This window comes from Pundamilia nyererei, unplaced genomic scaffold (genome assembly GCF_000239375.1).
Source record: "Pundamilia nyererei isolate P.nyererei 1_Seehausen unplaced genomic scaffold, PunNye1.0 scaffold00117, whole genome shotgun sequence".
In the NCBI taxonomy this organism is placed as follows: Eukaryota; Metazoa; Chordata; class Actinopteri; order Cichliformes; family Cichlidae; genus Pundamilia; species Pundamilia nyererei.
The window spans coordinates 1,733,163-1,756,320 of record NW_005187518.1 but is presented as its reverse complement, the minus strand read 5'-3'; the positions used below and the strand labels follow the sequence as shown (position 1 = coordinate 1,756,320).

Genomic DNA, 23,158 nt, shown 5'->3' with positions numbered 1-23,158 from the left:
GTAATTGATCAGACTAAATGATGGGCAATTCAGCTTTTATTAGGAGTTGCTGATTAAAAATATAGAAGGCTGAATAAGCAAGTTGCTTCAATATAATCTGTATTTACGAAAACATACATTACACATTTTAAGCCGTTTTACATATTTACATGTACAAAGGTAATTTACACTAGATACAAGAGAGGAAATGACTTAAACAAGACCGGCTCATGCTTATGTGTGTGGTGCCAAAGCTAATGTTCCCTGAGAGCAAATGCAAAGCTGTTCTCTTTGAAAGTCTGGATACTTGTGTCCTTCCTCATGGCAGCACTGCCGACCGCCATAGCTTGGTTCGTGTGGCTCAACAGTTATGGTTGTCATTTGGACTGAGTCCAGAGCAGTTGGCTTGATAGATGGTGTTATCTTCATCCTTTGACCAAGTCATTTTTCTTCTTTAGCTGGGCAACACTAAAAAGATGACTCATGCTGGGCAATACCATTAAGAGCAGGGCTGTTCTCTATCTTCCGATCTTGCCATCAGCACACAAAATTAATTTTACCATCCTTCTATAACACAATAAATATGAAGGGGTGGGAGGGTGTACACCCAATATCAGTGCCAGTCCACGCCATTAAAGCCACCTGTCTAATACTGTGTTATACCACATACGGTACTTAAACTACTCTTTGGGCAGTTTAAGTATGTGTCAAAGCAACACCTATATGAATGCCACAGACAGCTCAAGATGATTTTAAAGTTGTAGCTGGCTGCTGCATATACCTGTGTCTGAGACCGATCTTGTGTATTTGTGCTTGTAAAATATTTCAAACAATCAAAATCATTGAGTGAATGGAGCGTCTAATAATATTTGTGACATGAATGAATCATTGATTCATGATGGTGGCATTAACAGGAGACAAGAGGGTAGACAGACTACCTTCTGTTATGCACTTAACCCATAAGAGAGAGGAGATTATATACAGTTTACTTTGTTTTCAATATAATCCAGAAAAAAAAAAAGAAAATGGATTCTGCTATTTACACAAAGTGCCTTAAGCTTCAGACAAATAGCCCGTCTCTCTTTTGCAGCTCAACGTACACCACTTTGTATTCTGTTGCAAATATTGTCATAGTTTCACATGCCATCAGAGGCTGATTAAACACTCACAGGAGTTTCCACATTAACCCACACACTTTACATAAGCTGCCAATCACACCCTCCTTCCTTATTATCACTTTCACAATCAACAAGATGCTGGCAAAGCTTCAATCACATGGCCTGAGAAGCCTCATTAACAGAGCGCATGCCAGGCTGTTGTTAGTTTCACACAATTTAGCCTGTTTTACCTCTTACAGTATTACTGTACTCTCATTTTAATTGCACATTATAAAGCGTATTCTTTGTAAATGAACAACAACAAAAAAAAAGCATTTACAGATTTCATACCAGCTATTGCTGTGTGGTAGGGTGCTAAAAAAGCAGTGACTTTGGCTGTGGGTGTGAAGTTTTACTAACCAGGCTAGGGAATTAATCAGTGTGACAGATCCCACTGTCAAAATGTCCCACCTGCACAGAGACAAATCAGTTATTAGGGAAATCCGTCTTCCACGTGTTTGTTTTTAGTCTTTCCTTTGAAACTTAGACAGTGTGGCTGATATTTATTGATGATTGTGGCTCCCATCTTTATTCCACTGTGAGGGCCTAGCAGCCGCAAGGCTCTCATAGATGTCCAGTTGTCCCCTGGAGACAGGTCAGTGGTGTGGTTATTGAACTCATTCGTCTGAGTTCAGTGCTTAAAAAGGCAGGTCATTGGTGTGTTGAGGGTTCACTAATGGCCAGGGAAAAGCCCCATGTAGGTTAAGCAGTCCGCTCATCGTCCTGTCACACATTAGTCTCAAGGCCCTGCAGGCGGTCCATTCTCTGCATGTTGCGTTCAATAGTGGCCTGGCATGTAATTGGTTCAGCACACTCGCTTAGAAACCATCCCCTCTCTCCGTCACGCAGCCGCTCGCCTTCGTACCAGCCTAAGAAGAGAAACTGGCTTTAAATGAAAACAGAAGAATGTGTTGTGTGGTACTTTATGCTTTTACTGGCTCTTCTTTTTTTGGTTCTGTCTGTTATTTAATGTGAAAAAGGCTTCCATGTGTTTGCACAGATGTGAAACCACATCTTCAAACAGGTATCAGATCCATTATGTGGAAAAAGTAAATGCAGACTTTGAAAGAGAGATGGAGAGTATGTAAAAGTAAATGATGAAAGGAAACCGTTGAAACAGGAAGGTGGAAAATGAGAGGAATATTAAAGAGTATGAGTGAGGATATATGAAGATATGAGGGAGGCAGAGAGAGCTGACATACCATCTTCTACAGTCTGCCAGACAAGCACCACATCAGCCACCTGCAGAGACAACTCGTCTGGCTGCCTGGCGGTGTAAGTTCTGATCATCTCCACCTGCATGAGATCTGAAAGAGCACATCCGAATCATTTTAGAGAAGTCACACTGGCACTTTAAATATCTTTTGACAGGCTAATTTCAACCAACTCAGCATGAGGAAACTGTTTCAACTCATAACCACAAGGTGGCGCAACAGGCTAAATAGAGAAGTCAGGACAGAGCGTCCATGTGAATTATGTGTTGTGGAAACTCACTGGTTCGGTCCTGAGTCTTCTTATTGTTGTCATTATTGTTCAGAGCACTGATCCACCGAGCACGCTCATTCCTGAAAGAAAACGTAATGGCACATGAGGAACTATTAAAGGACTTTATAGTGTTCCCAAAGTTTAATAACACCACAACTCTCAAAATTTTGCTCTACTATGGGAGTTCCTCGCTGCTTTCATTTCAGTCGAAGATGCTTTATTGTTCAGATTTTGTATCATAGATACAAAGGGCAGTCAGAATCAACTTAAAGAAAATAAAATGAGGTGGAGTTGCACGCAAACAGCTTTACAGGCTAGTGTGAGCCGCACAGGAAGCTTAGTGTTCCCTCGCTATCCTCTGTCCCGTGTGATTGAGAGGGCACAGAGGTGTGTTTTGTAGTCAGAGGGAACTGAAGGGAACAAGCACAAAGGCTTGTTCTCAGAAAAGAACTGCCCTGCTTTGCTTTGCTTTTTTTCTTTCTTGTTTGAGTTTCACAGCGAGGAAAAGTGGGCGGAGTTGCACAGATCAGGTTCCATGAAAATCCACCTCTCATTTCACCTGTTCTAAAGGATTTGGAAGGGGAGAGAGGATGAGATAAAGAAGCCTACGGAAATGAACCTGCGGGGGTTTGCTGAGGCCCTCTGTGACTCAGCACTGCTGGCCCTGGATCTTGCAGATGAGAACAAAATGCACAATTGTATGGACCCTCTTCACAGGGGCCTCAAACGGGACGTGAAGAGACGAAGCCCATGAGTCAGACATCATTACTGCATTTCAATCTGTTCTGGTTCTTTTCAGGGGGGAAATATCTTGGCCATGTCAACAACTAACTTGACAATGATATAGGTCAGTAGAGATTGGATAACAATTACTTTTAATAAAATCGTGAAATTAAGAGAACGGGGCGTACCCACACTGCAATATCAATGCCTGTCACACAGTGTGACCTTTGGATTTGGTGGATACATTTCATAACGATCAACTGTTGAACCAATCACCTCTCTTTATCACCTGTCGGTGTGCTTGAAAGCAACCCTGCATTTTTGTCACTTGATGGCCTTTTTAAAAATAGGACAGAGTTTTGCCTTTGTTCATTTCTGTGCTAAAGATGCAGGTTCTTTACATTCATTCGAGCTGCTCTGTGGGGAAAGACAGCTGTTAGTTGTTGCTTCTGACAGCTGGAGGTGCATGCCAGATACAGATACATGTGTGCAAACAATCACAGCAAGTCACCTCGCACTAAAGCTGCTGAGATGCCTGTTTGAACCCACTTTCATTTATGGGTTCAAATATAACAAGCACAGGCTCTAGCAGATAACAGCTAAATATGACTGGCACTAAGTTTGAACTATGAGGAATGTGGCAACGTTTAATGTTTTGCCTGCCTACTCCTGCTAGTAACACTCGTTCTAACTTTAATCATTCCTCTCAAAGAACGGGAGAATGGCGAGCATCATAAATCCAGAGGACTTTGTTTCACTCCTTTTCCATTGTAAAATGTCTTTACATATTACAGATAAGAAGAAATGACTGCCTCTTTCTAATCTTCCATCCCCTGACAACTTCAGCAGCACGCTACTGCTTTTCATCTTTACATCTTCTTTCCTTCCTGTCAGTTTTTTTACTCCGATCGCTCCTGTTCCCACCCTTAACTGACAGTATTTGGGTACAATTCCTACTTCTCAGACTGAAACGCGGCATATCTCAGCACGGAGCAACGCAGCCAGGGAATTTCCCCAACCAAGGGGAACAATCTGCAACTACTTTTTTTTTCTTCATTATTATCACTTAAAATGAAAGTAGAAAGAGTAAGAAAACCAGAGTGCAACAGGAATACAGTCTCTGGTAGAGACTGTCACATAGTCTCTGCTGCTTTGTGTTGTAGCTGCATATCTGACAAGCAGAACTGTTTTGCTGCAGACCTCTGTAGCGTCTCTGTTTCACTAATAGAGAAGAGCTATTCACTGACGACGAGACACAGCATCAAGGTCATGGGAAAGACACGTTGACATGAGCACAGCAAACAAAAGGATACACAGAAAAGAAAAGAAAAGGAAGAGGGCACAGACAGAGAAGAGGAGAATCATAAACACTGCCACAGACAGCAAAACAAGCCACACTGAGGTCCCTGTGCCATCTCAAATCCAGCTGTCTGTGTGAATTCCTGATGCATTACATCGCTGCTAAGGTTAGAGGTCATTGTGTTGTATGTAAGCTTCTTAGACCTTGCACAAAATACTCAAATTAAACTAAAGGCATCATCTTAAAAGGTCGGCAGGTAGAGAAAAAATGAACTGAAAGCAGAAATAACCACACTGACAATAACAGTCCATTTCCACAGTTTCATTTCAATAAAAACAGACCTGCCTCGAGTCAGAATGTGTGGAATTTCCCTTTGGAATATGGAGAATATAGAGAAGGGTTTTTTCTTTTTGTTTTTTTTTAATGTTTGTATATTTGTGTTAACACTCATTAACAGATAAATCATGCACAGACCTGCATTTTGTCGTTAGCACTTTTGTGACAGTGACAGGAAAAGCAAATCAAGTCCCTGCCCCACCCTATCCAGTTAGCAGCTGCATGTCTAGGCTTTCACTTTGGAAAGATTAAAAAACATGATTGGGACCAACCTCATCCAATACGTGTAAACGATGTATGCAAATTATTTGATTGCACTGCCTCTTTAAGAAACTGCCTCGTACCTTGCTAATTATTGTATAATATTTCATTATGTCAGTCATGTGAGTGAGAGCCACAAAAGAAAAATGTACACATCAACCTGTTTTAATGTTTGTATTCAATCTGCTCAAAAGATGGTGACTTATGTTGGAAGTCAGCTATGATGGAGGGAACAAATGTTTAAACTGAACAAAAATGCTTTTTGGGGCTCTTCCTGTGCTGCTTTGTATCCAGTATGAAATGAATAGTGGATGCTTCATCTTTTCTTATTGCATTCACAGGCTGCACAAACTGGCATGCAGGCTACTCGATGAGAACCTAAAACTGTTTTTTGTCATGCAAATAATGTCAGAATTTTATTTAAATGGAACATTTTCACAATTTTACGTCATTTAATCGAGTCTTATAGATAAACTAGTACTTTCAAAAAGTTTCTGCATTACTGTTCACCAAAATGAAGATCAAGTCACCCAGGTGAACAGAATTATTGAACAATGTTTTATGGACTTGTGTTTAAAATTTTTATAAAAGTGGTTAAGTTTATATTCTGAGATCCTGTAGTCATGTTAATGTCCACTGTGACACCAGTTTCCGAGGCCCAGCATCTATTTATCTGTCTTATTTGCTTCATTTAGCTCGTAAACGGGCTGGCTAATGAAACAACACTGTGTGTCAGGCTGGGTTAAATCGCCAAATTGGGATGAATGAATGGAGGAAAAGGAATTTATCCACTGATTTAAAAACAAAACAAAGCGAAGACATTGGCTGCTGTTGAAGTGATGAGACAGGACGGTGAGGAAGAATCGGGAAGAGTTAAGTTGCAGGCAGGGGGAAGGATAGTCGTGGGAAATAGCCCGCTTGGCAGTGGATTGTTGCTAGGCAACAACTTCAACAATGACTAGAAACCACTGTAACAATGGACAGTTGCCAGGGTGCCCCCCCTCTCTTCTTAGCTCATTCAGGACTACAGTGAGTGAAGCGCTGACCCTCCACATACATACCCACACATCTCATCATCTGAGCCAAGGGCCCCAAATACATCAAAAAGGGAGTCTAGGGGGTTTCCGCAACAAGCTATACTACATAGAGGAGGCACTCAGATTGGGTGGGGGATCACAATTATGCATGCCGGAGTAGTAGGTCAAGGCATCAGCAGGCGGTGCATTTAAGGAAGTCCACTGAATCTGCCTCCCGTGCATTCACACATAGTACTATTACATAATACTACTGCAGATACTTTGCCAGGTTTTTGCACTTAGTAAAAGTGCAGAAACAAATCATTTAAAATGAAGGCTTTTGTTTTAATGACGTACTGTGTGAGGTGTTGTGTTTTGGAAACAGTCGTTTTTATTACCCAATAATCTGTTGAATATTTTCTTCATTAATCACATCATGTTTAGTCTGCAAAACGATGAGCCGAGTTAACAAGTTTGTGCTCATTTGGAGATTATTCTCAAAATAGCATTTCAAGTTTAAAGTCATTACAGTTGCTGCTGTACGTACAAAACTCCTGTTGGTAAAATATGTCGACCAACTTTTCAAAAGACATATCCTCTTGACTGCATGAGGATATAAAAAAATAAAAATTAAAAACTCAGCATCGTTGCATCTGTCCACTGCCAGCTTTTTTATTTTGCACTTCCAAATTTGTGTTGTTTTTCCTGCTGACTTGATGCAGCTTTCTGCACCATATCTCCAACGTCCTTAAACTTATCACCACACTGTGTTTATGTGCTTAAAGAGAAATTATTTCCTCGTTACTAAAACTGGTTTATGAAGCACTGATTTCAGTAACTACTCTAAACGAGGCATTTTGTAGAGAGTTTAAGCTTTGGGAGTTGTTTGACTTGAAACGACCACTTTAATCTCCATATTTCAACTTTATTCTGAAACTGATCGATGTGTTTTTCTTAATTTGGCACTATTACCTCTTCTTAGACATTTGCCTCCCATACAATAATTAATAAAGGCTCAAACTATCACTGAAACTAACAGAAACTAAGCTAAAACTAAACATTTTGAAACAGTAAAAAATTAACTGAAACAAGCAAAGTTACTCTGGAAAAACTGAAATTAAAGTGAAAGCAAAAAGTCAAAAGGAAATAAAATAAAACCAGACCGGTCTCTCACATATGGATGCTTAAAGCACTTGTCATTTTAAAATTCGCTTGGTTAATGTTTTGCCGATAACAGTCATTATGAATTACTTTTACGAACCTAAACCAATGTTTGGTGGGGAAACAGGCTCCTGGTAGACAAATTTTTGACTTGCAGCTGCCACCCCCCAAACCTCTTAATGAGGACTTTAGAGAGAATTGTTATCGCTCTGCTTCTAAGATTACAGCCGGTACGTCAGTGACACCTTGTGTGCATGCCTCTGACGCAAGAGGTGTCGGCAGTTCGGCAGAATCTGCTACCCTGAGCTGAGAATGGTATTAGGGTGGGGTTGTAACTTTAGAAATAACCAAAAAAAACACTCATCCAGTGTGAAAACAGATTCATTTTCTGTAGGTCATCTAACCCTGGAACTTTAAACCCTCGCACTTATTTGCCTGTACTGGCCAACTTCCATCAGGACTGAAAAATAACTATTAATCTTTTGAATGCTTGACTTGATGGCTTGCTGTAAGGTATCCATGTTTAGTTATTGCTGACTAAATCCAGGTTTAAACATGTAGTATTTTTATCAATAAAATGTAATTGCACACCTGTAGTCACCAAAACAAGGCAATAATATTATAAACAGTAAACGGTACAAGTCGAAAGACATTTTTAAGGTTGCAATTTGCAGTGTAGACGTGCCATATACACAGCCTACACAGAGAAACCACAGCTTCTGTAAAGACAACAGACAGGGAGGTTCTCTAACTACACAGGAATGAGGGGGAACCGGCCCCGTACATATGAAAACACTCCTTACAGTATCAAACCACAGCAACAAGATGCGTGCGCAAACGCCTGTGCATTCATCGAAGTGCGCATGTGTGCATAAGCTGCAGCTCCCAGTACTCAAAAGAACAAATAAACCTTGCAGGAAGCCCAGTGCATAGCTGATCCCTTTTGTTTGTGTGGGTTATACAAGCAGCCTTTAAATATTTTTGTTGTACTAAGACACAGAATCCAAAGCTCCAGCTACACTGACTGTATTTGTGAGTAAATATTTAAGTGGCACACGCGACAAATTTCTGAACCAACCCCTTAGACTATAAATAAAGAGAGCCGCTTCTATTTAGAATACATGATTGGGTTGGAATAAAGTCAACAAAACAATCATCTGATACAGCCGGTCTGTTTCAGAGTACAACTCCAGACAGTACGACTGTATAATGGAACAGCAGACTTTATTTAACAGTGCGCCCATCTCTTCCTTAAGTAACAAAATATCCCTGTGACTTGTAATGGTGCAAAAAGAGACTATAAAATAAGAACCATGAATCTTCTTTGCTTGAAGTTAAAAGGTGTATTGGAGCACATACAGAAAAGATAAGGGAGCAGAAATTTGATCCAAGCTCCCTCGCAGAGAAGAGTAGACATGCTGGTCTTAAAATTTTAAGAGCTTGAGCCTTATTGTGTGGTTCAAAGTGAAATCACACGACTACTCTAGTTTCCCAAAATGATGATAGAATACACATGAGTGTTTTAATGAGAGTCAAAAATGACTCATAGTTCCTTATTGCCATACCTCATAAATCTGTGACAAGTGAAACGAAAACAGCACATTTAAGAGGGACAAAGGTTACAAAAAAAAGCACTTACAGCAACTCTGTTCCAACGATCATGGTCACCTTGTCACCAGAGCAGTTGCTAGGGAAACTCAGTCGAAAGAGGTGGTTGGCGCCAGCTTGCCGTGAGCTCAGCATGCTGGTGGTGCTTCTGATCGGTGACCGGTTGAAATCGCTGGGTTGACAAAAATCCACACTGATCTGATTTCTCAGAGCGTAGTCTATGACAGTGTAACTGTCCTCACTGACAAGAAAGACAGAAAAATAGAATTTAATCATTTATGGTCATCATTACAGAGCCAACAAAGTGATCATTGCATGAAAATTCAGTGTACTTAGTCCACATCACTTACAAAGCAAGTCATACCATTCTATGAATCATGAAGTGGGAAAGACTGTACTATGGTATTTAATGACGAAAATGTTCAATTATCCCTCAGATTTGGTTCCAATCAAAAGTCCAAATGTGCAACTGTCTATATATCCTACGACTGCACTCTGTTTTTGCTTGTTTAACTGCATGCCTACATTTCCCACGACTTTTTCAAAAAATCTAGTAGCAGCTGCAGTTGGTCAGAAACATCTGGAGCTGATTGTGAAACACTGCACCCCTGACATGGCACTGAACCTGAAGAGAAAGTGTGTGTGTGTGTGTGTGTGTGTGTGTGTGTGTATTCATAGTGTTAAGGAGCTGAAGTCCAGCTCATGTTTTATCAACCTGAGACTGAAACAGCAGCCAAGCCGAGAAGCTACTGGACAGCAGCTAGCTTGTGCATTACATAAACTCAAACAGATGCCTGCAGTGAGCACATCTGACTTATACATGATGTAAAGTGAGTGCCAAAGCCAAGCAGCAGAGGCATGCTCCATGGATTTTCCACACAAAACTCTGAAACTCAGGGTTGTGACTTCTTTGAGAATCCAGTCATGGTTGGGAGGCTCACAAGGTTTAACCGACACCTACTCTCCAACTATCACCCACAAGTTAAAACCTTTTTCCCCACTACGTAACACTTCTTGGAAGAGGTAGCTTTAAGAGACACTGCACTGTGTGTCTGTGTATAAGATGGATGTAAGACAAGCACAAATCTAACTGTGACTAGACACTTCTCACAACTTCTTAAAGGAGTTGTTTAAAGGAATAATAATAATAATAATAATAATAATAATAATAATAATATGATACCCACGGGAAATTTGCATTCCTGCAGATTTAGAATGCAATTCGTGTCTATAGAATGGTGTTAGTTAGCTTAGCTTAACAAAAGACTGAAAATGAACTAATAAAAGTCAACTTTTCATGATTACTGGTTAGATTTTTCATACTTGTCAGATATTGAAAAATAAAATGTTCTCTGCTGAGCATTAGAGGTATAATTCGAGTGATTACAAAAGCAGGATAATCATCTACCATTATGCTGAGTTACCCTAAACAGTCCATTTATCGTTCCAGATTCAAAATGTGCATTTTACCAAAACCTATTTTTAACTATGTAATGTCAGTTTTAACCTCTGTTATCTCCTATGCTCATTGAGGAATGGAGATTATATTTGAGGAAGTCAGACTGCCCTCAACAGTGACAGGCCTGCTGCCCTTCACGACTGAAGGAACAGGAATTATGTCAATATTTCTGCTTTGCCTGCATTATTATATTATATTATATTATATATAATACTCTATCTAAAAAAAAAATGCTTTTCCTGAGCTCTCTGACCTCGACATGCACATTAATTGTCATTTCAACACTTATCCAGGAATGGGGATATGAGCAAATGCAACAAATAGAAGCAGGAAAGTGTTACTGATAAGAGAAAAGTAGGAAAAGGAAGAGAACCCTAGAGGGACAGACAAAGAGTGACAGGATGGAGGCAACAGAGGTGTGTCTGTGTGTGTGTTTGTGCGTGCGTGCGTGCCTGCGTGCTTCAGCAAATTTTCCAGTTATTATAAGATATTTTGAACCCTTTATCGTAAAGCTATATTGTTATTTCTCAAGAAGGTCCGGTGCTCTCCATTTAGAGCTATTCTGTGTACGTGTATGAACACATTCCTGTATGTGTGTAATTTTTAAAGAAAAAAAAATTGAGCATCAAAACAAGCTGATAAAGGCCCACCAAACGTTTGTTCCCAGCTGTCTGTAACTTGTAACGTGATCTGGGCATGCCTATGGGCAGAATGGATAATGGAAATAACAAACGTCTTTCAATTCCTACACAGATTTTTTTTTTCGTATGTAAGGGTAAAGCCTTTGAATTCCACTCAGCTGACAAACAAGTTAAGCTGCATTTCACTTTATCTTTTTTTTGGCTGAAAAATAAAATCGATGAATTTAATCACCTAAAACAATCTAAGATAATCTTCAAATGTGACCATTAATTGCAATTAGAGATACTAAAATAGTGTTTGGAATTTGAATCTCTTCAAACACACAAAAATGAAGCGTTAACAAGATAAAACATCAAACACGCCATTAGCATCATTAGCTTTTTGGCTCCTGACTGACCTACAGGTGAAATGCCTGGAATGCCATTGACATCATGACACTGGGAATGCGATGGGTGGGGAAACTGCATGCTTGAGGTTTGAGTTTTTTTGCATGTGTGTCAGATCATTGCCAAATGGCAGATGAATTGAGGTGGGGAATCGCCGTGATATGCTTTGTCAACATGTGGGAGAGAAACGTTAAATTCTTAAACAATTTTATAAAGAAAACCCAGGTTGTGGCTTTCCTTTTCCTGAACACCCACACACACACACACACACACACACACACACACACACACACACACACACACACACACCCTTCTAGTAGCAGGAAAAATTCATTATCACAGCTGTAATAAAGAACAAACAGTTCAAGAAACAAGCAAAACTAATATAAACCTTTAGAAACATGTTGAGATAGAACTCCATGTAAATGGATACGTGCCCACACACAAAATAAGAGTATAATGCTGAAAGCTGAGCCTATGACCCAAAAAAAAGGAGAATAGACTAGACACAGGCACATACAGCAAAAAACACAAACAAACCATAAGATCAAGAGGAAAAGAATGAGAGAAAAAAAAGCAAAAATAAAAAGAATAGATGGAAATCTCAACATGAATTAATGTTTAGATGATGCCCAGCATTTACACAGGAACATGGGGGGGATGAGAACGAAGCCAGCTGGAGTGTTATGTAAGTGTTCCTGCGAGCCAGAGTCCAGCAGAGCAACACTTTACCAGTGCATGACACAAGGCCCAGCCTGACAAAGGGATGGTCCATAGTTTAAAGTCAATAAAACAAGAAGATTGTCTCGTCTCTTCTTAATGGCTATATTGTCCTCTCCATTACAGATTTAGCAGTGGGTGATGTACAAAAACAACTAACTTTTTTCAGATATCATGTTTTATGTGTGGAACTGTACAAATCTAAGATGATTATAAAAATAATAGTGAACATCGGTAAGCACACAGCATACTAAAAACTTACAAACAGCTTAGTTACTTTTGAATACATGGAGTCAAATGACAGGCAAACAGATTTAGCCTTTCTTTCTTCTGATAGCAGGGTTATATATACACTCTCAAATGGCTCTAAGGTCATGCCTATGCTTTCTCTAGCCTACTGTGTAAGTAAGTGCTTTGGCTCTGACCTTTTCACCCCTTTCTTGTGGTTTTGACAGAATCCTAAAAATGTTAAAGTGAGACAAGACTGAACTTGCAAAATATACCACTCATACTATAAGTCTTAATTTCAACAGAAAGGCCATTCTGCCATTATACCTACGAGCGCTTGTGATCTAGGAGTGCCTGGATAGCCTTGTGTGCCCCTGGTGAGCTTTTGTTTGGATTACTGCAGATGGAGTGCAGCAGAGTAGCGTGCCACAGCTGGACTTCAGCGCTCTCCACAGTACAAACCAATATTATAACAGCTTCCCCCATCCAAACGTACGCACACACATAAATACACACTGTGATTCCGGAGCCCTCCCTTTTCCCGAATCCGTCTTCCAAACACAGGCTTGACACCACACACTGCTGGAGTCTGCCGTGGCAGATCAGATTCCCAGAAAAATATCATATGGAACGTTTCTTTTCTTTTTTACAGTTCTGAGGAATTCTTAGTCTGCGAGTGGCGGGATTATTACTTCCAGACACTAAGGAGATGGCCGGGAATTTTTGTTTTGGCAAAAACAGACAAGCAGGCGCACGCATGCACACACAAACACACAAATGAAAGTCATATCAAGGATGTCCTCTTTATTGCTTTTCTTTTTCTTTTCTTTTCTCCATGGTATTGCCTAAAACTAGAGGAAATAGGGGAAGAGGAAAGCAGACTCACTGACGGGTCTGACAATAGAGCAGGTTTCACAGCTCCAGGTGATTCATGGAAACAAGACATGTCAAGAGCCAATTGGTGGCATCAAACTCCTTTAACAGTCTCTAAACCCTGCTACCAACACTTCTCGTGGTTTGCTTTCGGTTTGCACAGAAATATTGTTTTGCTTTGTTTTGTTTTTTTAAACAGGCTCATTTCCCAGGACGAGTTCAAACATGACGACAGAGAAGACAAATCTACACACCCTGCACTCAGGATCTCGGTCACATACAGTGCTCACACGCAGTGAAAACCTGAAGACTTACGGTTAAACTTTCACACTCAACATGCCACGACATGTGAATTATGAGCAGAGCCAGCAGACCAAGCTCAAACTCACACCAAGTAAATCAGATGCAGACCCTCCCATGCATGGCCTGGCAGTTCTCTACAACTTCGACGAAACTCACCTTTTCTTCCTGGTGACAATGAGGACGTCATTGAAGAGGAAGAAATAGACCTGCTGCCGTGATGTTCGCTTGTAAAAGATGTTGTTGTCCACAAATGCCGTCAGTTCCCCTCTTTTTACCATCCACCTGGAGGATGAGACCAGGGGGAAAGGCTAGAGGAGCATTAGAAAGAAAATATGGTGAACAGGGGAAGATGGTGAATCTAATTAATCAAAGAAATTTTAAAATGTCTGTAATGTTGGGGATGAACAGCTGGAGAATGAAAAACGGTTCACTAGGCATCCGTGCGCTCCAAATGTGCCAACAGCAATTTCCCACATGGCTTACGCACACTTAAACCTACCAAACCCCGTGTTTACTGTCGATACTCATGACAATACAGGGGTGAGTTCTTCTTTTTGACAGATACGTGTACATACATGTTAGCATGCATCACTTGCTAAATATGATCAGCAGATGTGGCCTATTAGCATTAAAACTGACTGTGATACACTTAGCATACAACTCTATACAAAAACATGGTGGGTTAACACTACCACCTCACAGTTAGAGGTACATGAGTCAAACCCAGGCAGAGCTGTTCTGTGTGGAGTTTGTATGTTTTTCACAAGCCTGCACGAATTTTCTCTAGAAACTCCACTTTGTCACGCCATCAAAACACATGTTATGTTAATGAAGCCTAACTGGGACAAGCACACTGTTACAGTTAAGGGTGACAGACTAGCTCTTTCCTCATGTTATTTCCCTGCAGTCTCCCATAACAGGAAAGCCTCAGTGAGATGTGTTATCATTGACCAGTTAGTCTTGTGGTTAGTCAGCCAGGTTTTCTTGAATGTGGTGGAGAACATAGGAGCAGATAATGTCATGGGAGTCTTTCCAGAGGGTTGCCGTTCCCTAACTGCCTTTGAACTCTAGTGATATCGGTGCATACACATCCATCACCAGTATCTGTTTAACCCTAGAACTGCTAGGGAGGGTCATTTTGACCCCATGCTGCAACAATAGCAGTAGGAATTTCTTGAAGAAAGTAAGTTGTAAATTTTTCTGAAATTTTTCCACAGTGTGCATCCCTTTACCTCCTCACACCTGAAACCCATTTGACTCAGCTGGTCTGCTGCAGATTTCACCGTTCGCTTACTTGGATTAGTTCTCCACACTCTGTACTCTGCTCCGTTCAGCTAAAGTTGCCGTAATGCTTTTCACAGCCAGCAACTCATCCAGTTGTCCACGGGTCCGTCCTCCACTCTGCCACGGCTCAATAACCATCCCCGACCCATTCAGCTCTGCGATAATTACTTGCCTTTTATCTAACTACAGTTCCCTTTATATTCCTCTAGCAACCTTATCTAGCTAGCTCTAGCAGCCTTCATACCAAAATGTATGAATGCAATGTCTGTTGCTAGGCAACCAAGCCCGAAGCAATAAAAAAAAAATGTATCTTTCAGCAGTTGAAGGTATAATTTTTCTAAACTTTTATTTTCTCTTTTATCCAACTTACTTCAGAATTCACTATGTGATGAACAAACCTGTTGTACACGTACAATGACAATAAAGGGCTATTCTATTATTGTCGTTTGTTAATCAAAAATATTTTTGCTTGCCAAAAAACTGAAAAAACCCACATACCTTAATCTTGAACTCCAGTTGAGAGTTGATGGTGTACATCATTTCTGTTCTCTCCATCGTCCGAGCTCCTTCATTGCACTTTCTAACCACCTATTAATGCACACACACATAAAATGTGTAAAAACCTCAACATGCAGGCACTCTGCTTGTCATTTCATATTCACATATCAAAATTAAGAGTACAAGAAAGCTAGATTAGCTTTTTTTGCATAGTAATTAATCATTTCCTGTTGTGGCTCACAGTGATACAACAGAACAGGAACTGTTACTCTAGTTTTACAAACTAATTGTCTAAATAATAACCGTACGTCAATAATAATTTTGTTAAATAATTTAACAAAGGTGCAAGCCATTAACATTGAACTTTTGTTTAACAGTGCCCTCACCTTGCTAACTGCTTGTAAAGCCTTCTTACAAGCTTCATATTGCGGTGAGTCTTTGGCTGTCTTCTGACAAATTGTCTGTAAAACATGGATTCACACAGGTTGTATAATTAAAAACACACATTAAAGTCATTAGTTCACAACAACCCACAACAGCTCACTGGACTCATGCACGTCACTCTCAGCAGCCTGATCACATATTGAAGCTGTGGGAAGAAATGAATGGAAACCAAACTTTCTCAGGATCCAAACCCTCCAAATGTACAAGCATAAACCCAAGAGGTCCCTAAGGAGACAATGACGGAAGGAAGAGAAGAGGGGGATAAAAGCAGAACAAGCGAAAGGAAGAAAGGGAAGCAAAGCAAAAATGGAATAATGCTCTGCCAAAGTAAGCATGAAAGTGAAGAAGAAGAAAAACATTACAAATCAGTTAAGATTATTAAAGAATTATGTAAGGTCAAAGAAAGATCTTTAACACTAGAACAAACCATGTGTTGACTTAACAAGGGCAACACAGATAAACAAACTGTTGTGCAAGAGGCAGTCTTGTAATTCCTAAGCTAGCCCTGCTGTATGTTTTCAGTGCACTTACATCCATGAGCAAGGGAAGGCGAGTGATCCTCTGCATGGGCAGGATAAGGAAGGAGATCATGGGGAGGTTCCTGCAGTCAGGGTGGCCCTCTATCCTGGTCAGCACCTCCTTAAATGTTGGATTCTTGGAGCTGTATGGGAATAAGGAGGCAGATGCAGCACTGGGTGAAAAAAAGTGAACTTGGTCGAGGCAAAAGTGGAACAGCCATGTTGGATCAAATCCACGAATGATAAGATAAGAGCGTATGTGTGTGTGATTGCTCGGTCACTCACACCAGCCTCTGCAGGGTCCTCTGTTGGTAGACCTCATTGGAACAGTATGTAATATATGGATCAAAGCTAGACTGGGAATGCTTGCAAACGATGTCAGTGATGTCATCGATCACTATATTCTGTTCATGTTTTTTCTCCAGTTCCTTGAAAAACCTAGACACCAAAGTGGAAGTGAAAGAATAAAGGTTAGTGTGACTCACTAACTTGAGTCATTCCCTACTGAGGAATAATATAGAATAGTAAAATGACAAAGTCCGGTAGACAAGGAGAGCTGCCAACAACTTACTTCTAAAGTCACCATAAGATGACAAAAGAGGAACTCTCCACCACTTAAAATAGACATAGCAAGCCATTAGCCATAACACAGAGGCTTTTCCTCTTCCTGAGCAGCAGCAGATGGCCATTTCAAAAGGCATGCCACATGTCCAACTAAGGTGATAAACAGGAAACTTGCACAGACACAGGATGTGGACCTTGACCAAGCTGGAACAGGTTCCTGCTCATCTGCAGAAGCACCTCTAGAGCCTTTAACCAGACCCCCCATACCTACTCCACATACACACACAGTGACTATCTATGGAAAAAAAAAACTTTTTGTGGCTATGTAGCCTTGTGCCCATGCCTGACCCAGTACGCTTAACCTTTTGATGAAGGCATGTGCACACGAGATAACAAAAAAGAAAGAAACACATGCTAATTCACATCCTAAACGATGTATTTGGGATATTTACAGGTCAAAGCTGTTCATTCTGAGGCAAAGCATCTCCTGATGGATGTCCTCAGGAGGATCGAGGTCACGGTAAATGAGTCAAATCAACAGTGTAAAATAATTTAATTATTCAAGCTTAGACCTCTAATCGAGGATCATGAGTGAAGTCAAGTGAAATGAAATCTGGTCTACCTCCAAGTGCAGAAGAATTCCTCATTTTATACACTGCGTCACAGATGCTGCATTAGGAATACAGTCCGATTTATGAAATGTGGTGGGACTAAAGCATGTAATAGCCCGAGAACACAAGTCAAATATAATCAGTAACACATCTGCATATAAAATACACAACAGCCCTCCTACTTGCTATCACACACAGACTACACAGAAGGCTGAAAATAGATTGATATTCAGGTATGTTTTAAGATAATAACCTCAAAGCTGTTCCTAGTAAAGCATCTGGTTTAACCAGTGCTACAGGGCTCTGTGTATCTTAAGATGTGCCTTCCCAAGTATCAAGGGTAGTTTCTCATTACTGTGTCTGGCCTGTGTGTAAGATGATTCTCAAGAAATTCAAACATATTTACAGTATGATGTAAAAATATTGAGGAGGACGTATGCGTACTGGAGATGCACCAGGTATATGTGTACTATATACCAGGGGTGAAATCTTCCATGTAAAGTTGTAATCGTCATCAAATGTCATGAATAACTGGTAGTTTCTATGCATATGTGCACACACACATCTCACTGAGCAGTATTAAGATAATTTGGTTGTTTTTGCATTTTAGCCCCAAACCAACAAGCGCCCTAGGAGACTGGAAAATGACAGCATAATCTCATTTCATGCTCAGATTTTTTTTAATCTGAGATTTTAATGCAAATCTGATTAAAGAGTCAAACTTGAAAATTAAACATCAGGATTATCATATTCAAAATACTCTTGATTTTGAAGTGATTTACCTAAAAGTATTGTACATCTTGTGCTAATTGTGGTCTTAACCAAAGTGAAATCACATGTTTCTAAAACAGGTGAAGGAAGAAACAGGACTGCACTAAAAGTGAACAGTGATTTGAGAGAATTTTACCATCATATAGAAACACTGATGTGATAATATTAACAGGCTGAATTGCAGCTGAACGTTCAACCTTTGTCATATTGATATCATGGAAAGCGTCTAAGAAATGATGTCATATCTAAAAGTGGCCTCGGAGATAAACTCGAGGAAGTGCAACTGGCGGCCAGGAACTGCTCTGCCAATCATTCGTAGAAATAATGGAGTCCGATCCACCAGAGTAATTGCTGAGCCATCACAGTTTTCATCAGTCTCAGCTTTCATGGCCTCTCATGCATGATTGTTTCCATCACTTTATACGAATTTTGGAAGGTCATGCTACGTGGCTAGGAATGTTATTAAACAGTGAACTATAAAGTCATAATGGACAGGTAACCTCAGAGGATCCATAGCAGCAATTTTTCATAGACGCATAAAAACCCCCAGACATGCTGCCTGTTTCAGTGCTTTCAATCAGTGAGGAATGTTCACTTTAACAATGCAACCATAATTATGAGGAAGACTTCTTTGTTCCTTGTCGTTTCACTCAATTTGCCCCTTGCTTCTTCTCCATGTCTGCTTTTCGTCAATCAGCATGCGACTTCACTTACACTCGCATCCAGAAAAGAGCTCAGCGCAGCGTAAACACAAATCCTTTGACAATGAAAACAACCCTTACTGAAGGGAGGAGAGTAGCTGAAAGTCTGTATTAGCATACACTGGATAGTTAAGCATGCCAAATTATCCAGCTAATTAAGCAAAACCAAGGTGATGAAAGACACCTGAAGCCTAAAAATTAAACAACCAACCAATTCCCCTAAATCAGTGATGCCAAACTCTTTAAATCGTGGGCCACATGCAGCCTACTTTGATCTTAAGGGGGCCGGACCAGTGAAACTCCCCTTTGTATAAATGTAAAAACATTTAACAACACATTGAAAATCTTTCAGGAAAAGCAAGTGCAATTGCATGAATAAGTCTCAGTTTTTTTTAACATGATAAAGAAATGCTGCTGTACTAAATGAAAGAAATCTGTCAGCAAGAATAAATAAATCTGTAAAATTACAGAGAAACTTCTGATAGCTCACCTGTAATCACAAAACTGAAGATTTTTGTGAATTCATAAAAAAAAAAAGTACTTTTGTTTATTATTTATTTATTTTACTGTGGACCAATAATAATTCAGTTCAATTCAATTTTATTTATACAGCGCCAAATCACAACAACAGTCGCCTCAAGGCGCTTTATATTGTAAGGTAGATCGTACAATAATAGATTCAGAGAAAACCCAACACTCATATGACGCCCTATGAGCAAGCAAGTAGTAGTAGAAAAATATACATATTCTAGATAGAAGTGAAAAAACTGGAACTTTTATGGTATTTAATTGTTTATCTACTAATAAATTACTTTAGTGTAGTACAAATTACTATGGGGGGGGGGGGGGGGGGGGTCTTTATCAGTAGGCCAAGCTGTAAAACAACTTAAAGTGTAAATTCTATGTCCTCCTTCACTTTTCCAAAGCCATTCAGTGGGCCGGACAGAAGTCTTTCCCAGGCCAATTCTGGCCCCTGTGTCTTATGTTTGATACGCCTGCTCTAAACCAACAAATTCTTTAAACCAACAGCATGACTACCAAATATGAAGACGAATAAAGGTGCTCATCTGATAACAAATGTACTTACAAAACAGCAACACTCACTTTTTGCTAGCCTCACAGACATCAGTGATATTGGAGAACAGGTGATGGTGTTCAGTCTTGGTCATGGTCTCCCTGAGCTCTGGAGAATCCTTGAACATGCGGATCAGGATCTCGAGACTGTGGAGATAGGAGTGCTCCGACGAGATCACCTCAAAAATGGCCTAAGGAGGAGCAAGAGACACATCAACTGAGAGGAAACATAAAAGTCAGATATATGGGATTCTGTCATCCTACTAGGTCCTGGTAACGATGACCCTGGGTTTCAATCACATGAGGTATGCGTTTAAACTAATTACGCATCTAAGTACTTAAAGTATGAATCGGAAAAAATAACTTAAAATGAGCTAGAAAGAACGACTCGTACCTCTTGTCTTTTGCGTTCTTCTTGACTTATCTGCTCACACAGGCCACTTTTCTTAACCTAAACAGAACAATAAGTCAGAAACATTTCTTGCATCATTTTTGATAGACACTTGTTTAACTACATGCAATCAGAGCACAGGTGTAGGCTGTGGCTTTTTTTTCATATCTAAGAAGCACAAAGAAAGGCAGTCTTTGCAAGAAACACTACAGGAGCATAGAAATTTGTTGGATCCAAACACTAAGATTAAACAGGAACCACTTCTGCTCATTTTGAAAGTGGAATATAGCTGAAAGGAAACTGCATTGGTATGTGGCTGGAGAGCTTTGGTCGAAAGATGTTTGAATGAGAATGAAACAAAGCAACGTTTTGAAAGGGACTGGGTGCGGAGTGCTATTGAATTAATCAGCCTGTGGCTTTGTCAAACTGAATATGAGGCTGAGTAATAAACACCTTCTTTCGTTACACCAGATTTAATCAATATGACCTGGGGCTCAACCACATTATACTTTACCGATACATGTAAGTAATGAGAAATCCTGAAGATAGTTTCCCTTACTTGCACTAGCTCCTCAACCCATTTTTGTGCAAAGCAATAAGGAAGAGATACTCCTGCAGGAGTATCTGCCCCGCAGCTCTCCAAACACTGAGAACAAATAAACCTGAAGCAGGTCAAACACACACTATTTGATTTCTTTCACACATACAGCCATCAGTGTTACTAGATATTGCTCCTACTTTCCTGGCAGCCCATTTTTGAACTGCTCTGTATGAGCAAAGAGGTTTTATCCAATTGAGCATCGTCCTTCTCTGGTTGAAATTGAGCATAATTAATCAGGTGTCATTATAAAATGGCAACTATTTATTCCTTTTTTCACTTGATCAGGTTGCCTTCAGGTAATTTAGAAACAATTGCGCAAGTTAGCTCCAAAACAGCCGCACCTTCTGAAAGCGTGAATGGTAATTCTTAGAACCATGATAATTCTGGGATGTGACATTTCATCAAAAAAGATGAGACACTGATAGTAGAAGGGTGGAGCTGCTCAGATTCAGGATTAAGCAAGAGTCACAAGATGACAACTTGTACATTCGGTTCTCGCCTCCACTGGAAAAAAAAAAAATTCCCGTCACACCAGGACAGTGACCAATCACACAAGTATTCCTGAATCTGTAGGGTGAAGAAAATTCTTCAGAACTAGATCACAGGCTCTAACACATTCACAAAGATGAACAGCTGTAAAGCAGCTGTGATAGAAAGAACGCTTACTTTGCCAGAATCCTGGGCAGTCTGTGCCCAGTTCACTTTAGTGTCTGGCTGACATAAATATAAACAAAACAAAAAGTCTCTCTACAATGTTTTCAGCCTTCAGTCCAATCTCCTACTTATTATAGACCATGTGCAGACAGTACAATCCTCAATTCCTCAATCTGGGCTATGGCCTGCTTTTGCTCCCACACGTTCCATCTTCTACCAGTAAACAAACAGATGGGGCTGCATTAGGAGAAAGCTAAATTAGCCAATTCCCCTTATATTCCTCTTCTCCTCAATTCCAATCCCTAACTACATTATGTAATGCAAAGCCACCACAACTCTCCCCGGAGGCAACATTTTAGGCATATTTGCAGTCTGACGAGCGTACAGAGTTTGCCAACACATTGGCATTAATCCCAGAAGTGCTTCCAAGACTTCCTGTGGGGCTGGCTGACTGTCTGACTCCCAGCCTGCACAAGCCCTTGACAAACTGCTCCTGTACTCCCTGATAAACAAAGTGAGGGGCAAAGGAAAGCAGAAAACAGTGGGAGGATGGGTACAGATGGTGGCCAAACTGGATATGACAGCATTCTTTGGAGCACTAGCATTCCAAAACTACACAACCACACTCCAAGATCCAGAAAGGGTTTAAAATATAAGAGGAAGAACAGAGACTACTATTGTGTCTGTGTGTGTTATGTCATACCACACTAAGCTGGCTCCAGGAGGTACGTATGGGCCTGTACTGCACTACAATGTTGTTATCGGGTTTGGGTTCCCTGGAATCGGGATCCTCATCTGAGTCATTATGTAATGCATTCTCCTTGTAGTTCTGGTAAAGCTCTTCCTCTGCAAAATCACAGGGTTTTTTTTATTCTGATCTTTTATAGCAAAAATATAACACAGAAACGCAAACAGAATTTCTCACCCTCGCTGTCAAAAGTCAGCTGACTGGTCAAAACCTTCTTCTTATCTGGACTCTGAAACAGACAAAAAACAGCATAATGAGTTTAATGAACTCTGAAAAACCAAGTAGGGACACATGCAAACCATTAAAGAAAGAAACTTGTTTCACCTGTTCACTACCTGTCCGTACCCTTTTGCAAGTTGCCTCCTCCAGTGACCCCTTTCTAATTACAGAGCCTCAGTGTGTTTAAGTGTATGTGTCACGTTGCGTCATGTCTTCCATCAACCACATTAATCGTTTCTTTGTAAGGCCTTGTTCTAACCTCTGCGGCTGTTGCCACCAAGCTTGTTCCACTGTACTTTTACTGGTTGTGTTGTAATTTTCCAATTTGAGCTTTACCCCTCCCCCTTCCCCCAGATAACAAAAGTCCACCATGAAGCAATCTTTGTGCACAATTAAATATAAAACCATCAGAGGGATTGTTGCCGAGTTGAGAAATCTTAATG

The 23,158-nt window shown here is 40.3% G+C and overlaps 1 protein-coding gene across 1 annotated transcript in view; it reads right to left on the bottom strand.

The window, feature by feature from the left end:
* Positions 1 to 657: 657 nt before the first annotated feature.
* The window catches only part of LOC102198354 (rho guanine nucleotide exchange factor 26), a 25,061-nt gene continuing 2,560 nt past the window's right edge, over positions 658 to 23,158 (bottom strand). Inside the window, exons 3-15 of the mRNA XM_005742182.1 lie at positions 22,674 to 22,725; positions 22,452 to 22,594; positions 20,497 to 20,553; positions 20,133 to 20,293; positions 16,667 to 16,819; positions 16,395 to 16,524; positions 15,806 to 15,880; positions 15,420 to 15,509; positions 13,794 to 13,945; positions 9,058 to 9,267; positions 2,631 to 2,701; positions 2,339 to 2,443; positions 658 to 2,005 (exon numbers count right to left, since the gene is read on the bottom strand). Coding sequence (XP_005742239.1) covers positions 1,863 to 2,005; positions 2,339 to 2,443; positions 2,631 to 2,701; positions 9,058 to 9,267; positions 13,794 to 13,945; positions 15,420 to 15,509; positions 15,806 to 15,880; positions 16,395 to 16,524; positions 16,667 to 16,819; positions 20,133 to 20,293; positions 20,497 to 20,553; positions 22,452 to 22,594; positions 22,674 to 22,725 — 1,542 coding nt within the window. The 3' untranslated portion in view covers positions 658 to 1,862. The remainder of the gene's footprint in view (positions 2,006 to 2,338; positions 2,444 to 2,630; positions 2,702 to 9,057; positions 9,268 to 13,793; positions 13,946 to 15,419; positions 15,510 to 15,805; positions 15,881 to 16,394; positions 16,525 to 16,666; positions 16,820 to 20,132; positions 20,294 to 20,496; positions 20,554 to 22,451; positions 22,595 to 22,673; positions 22,726 to 23,158) is intronic.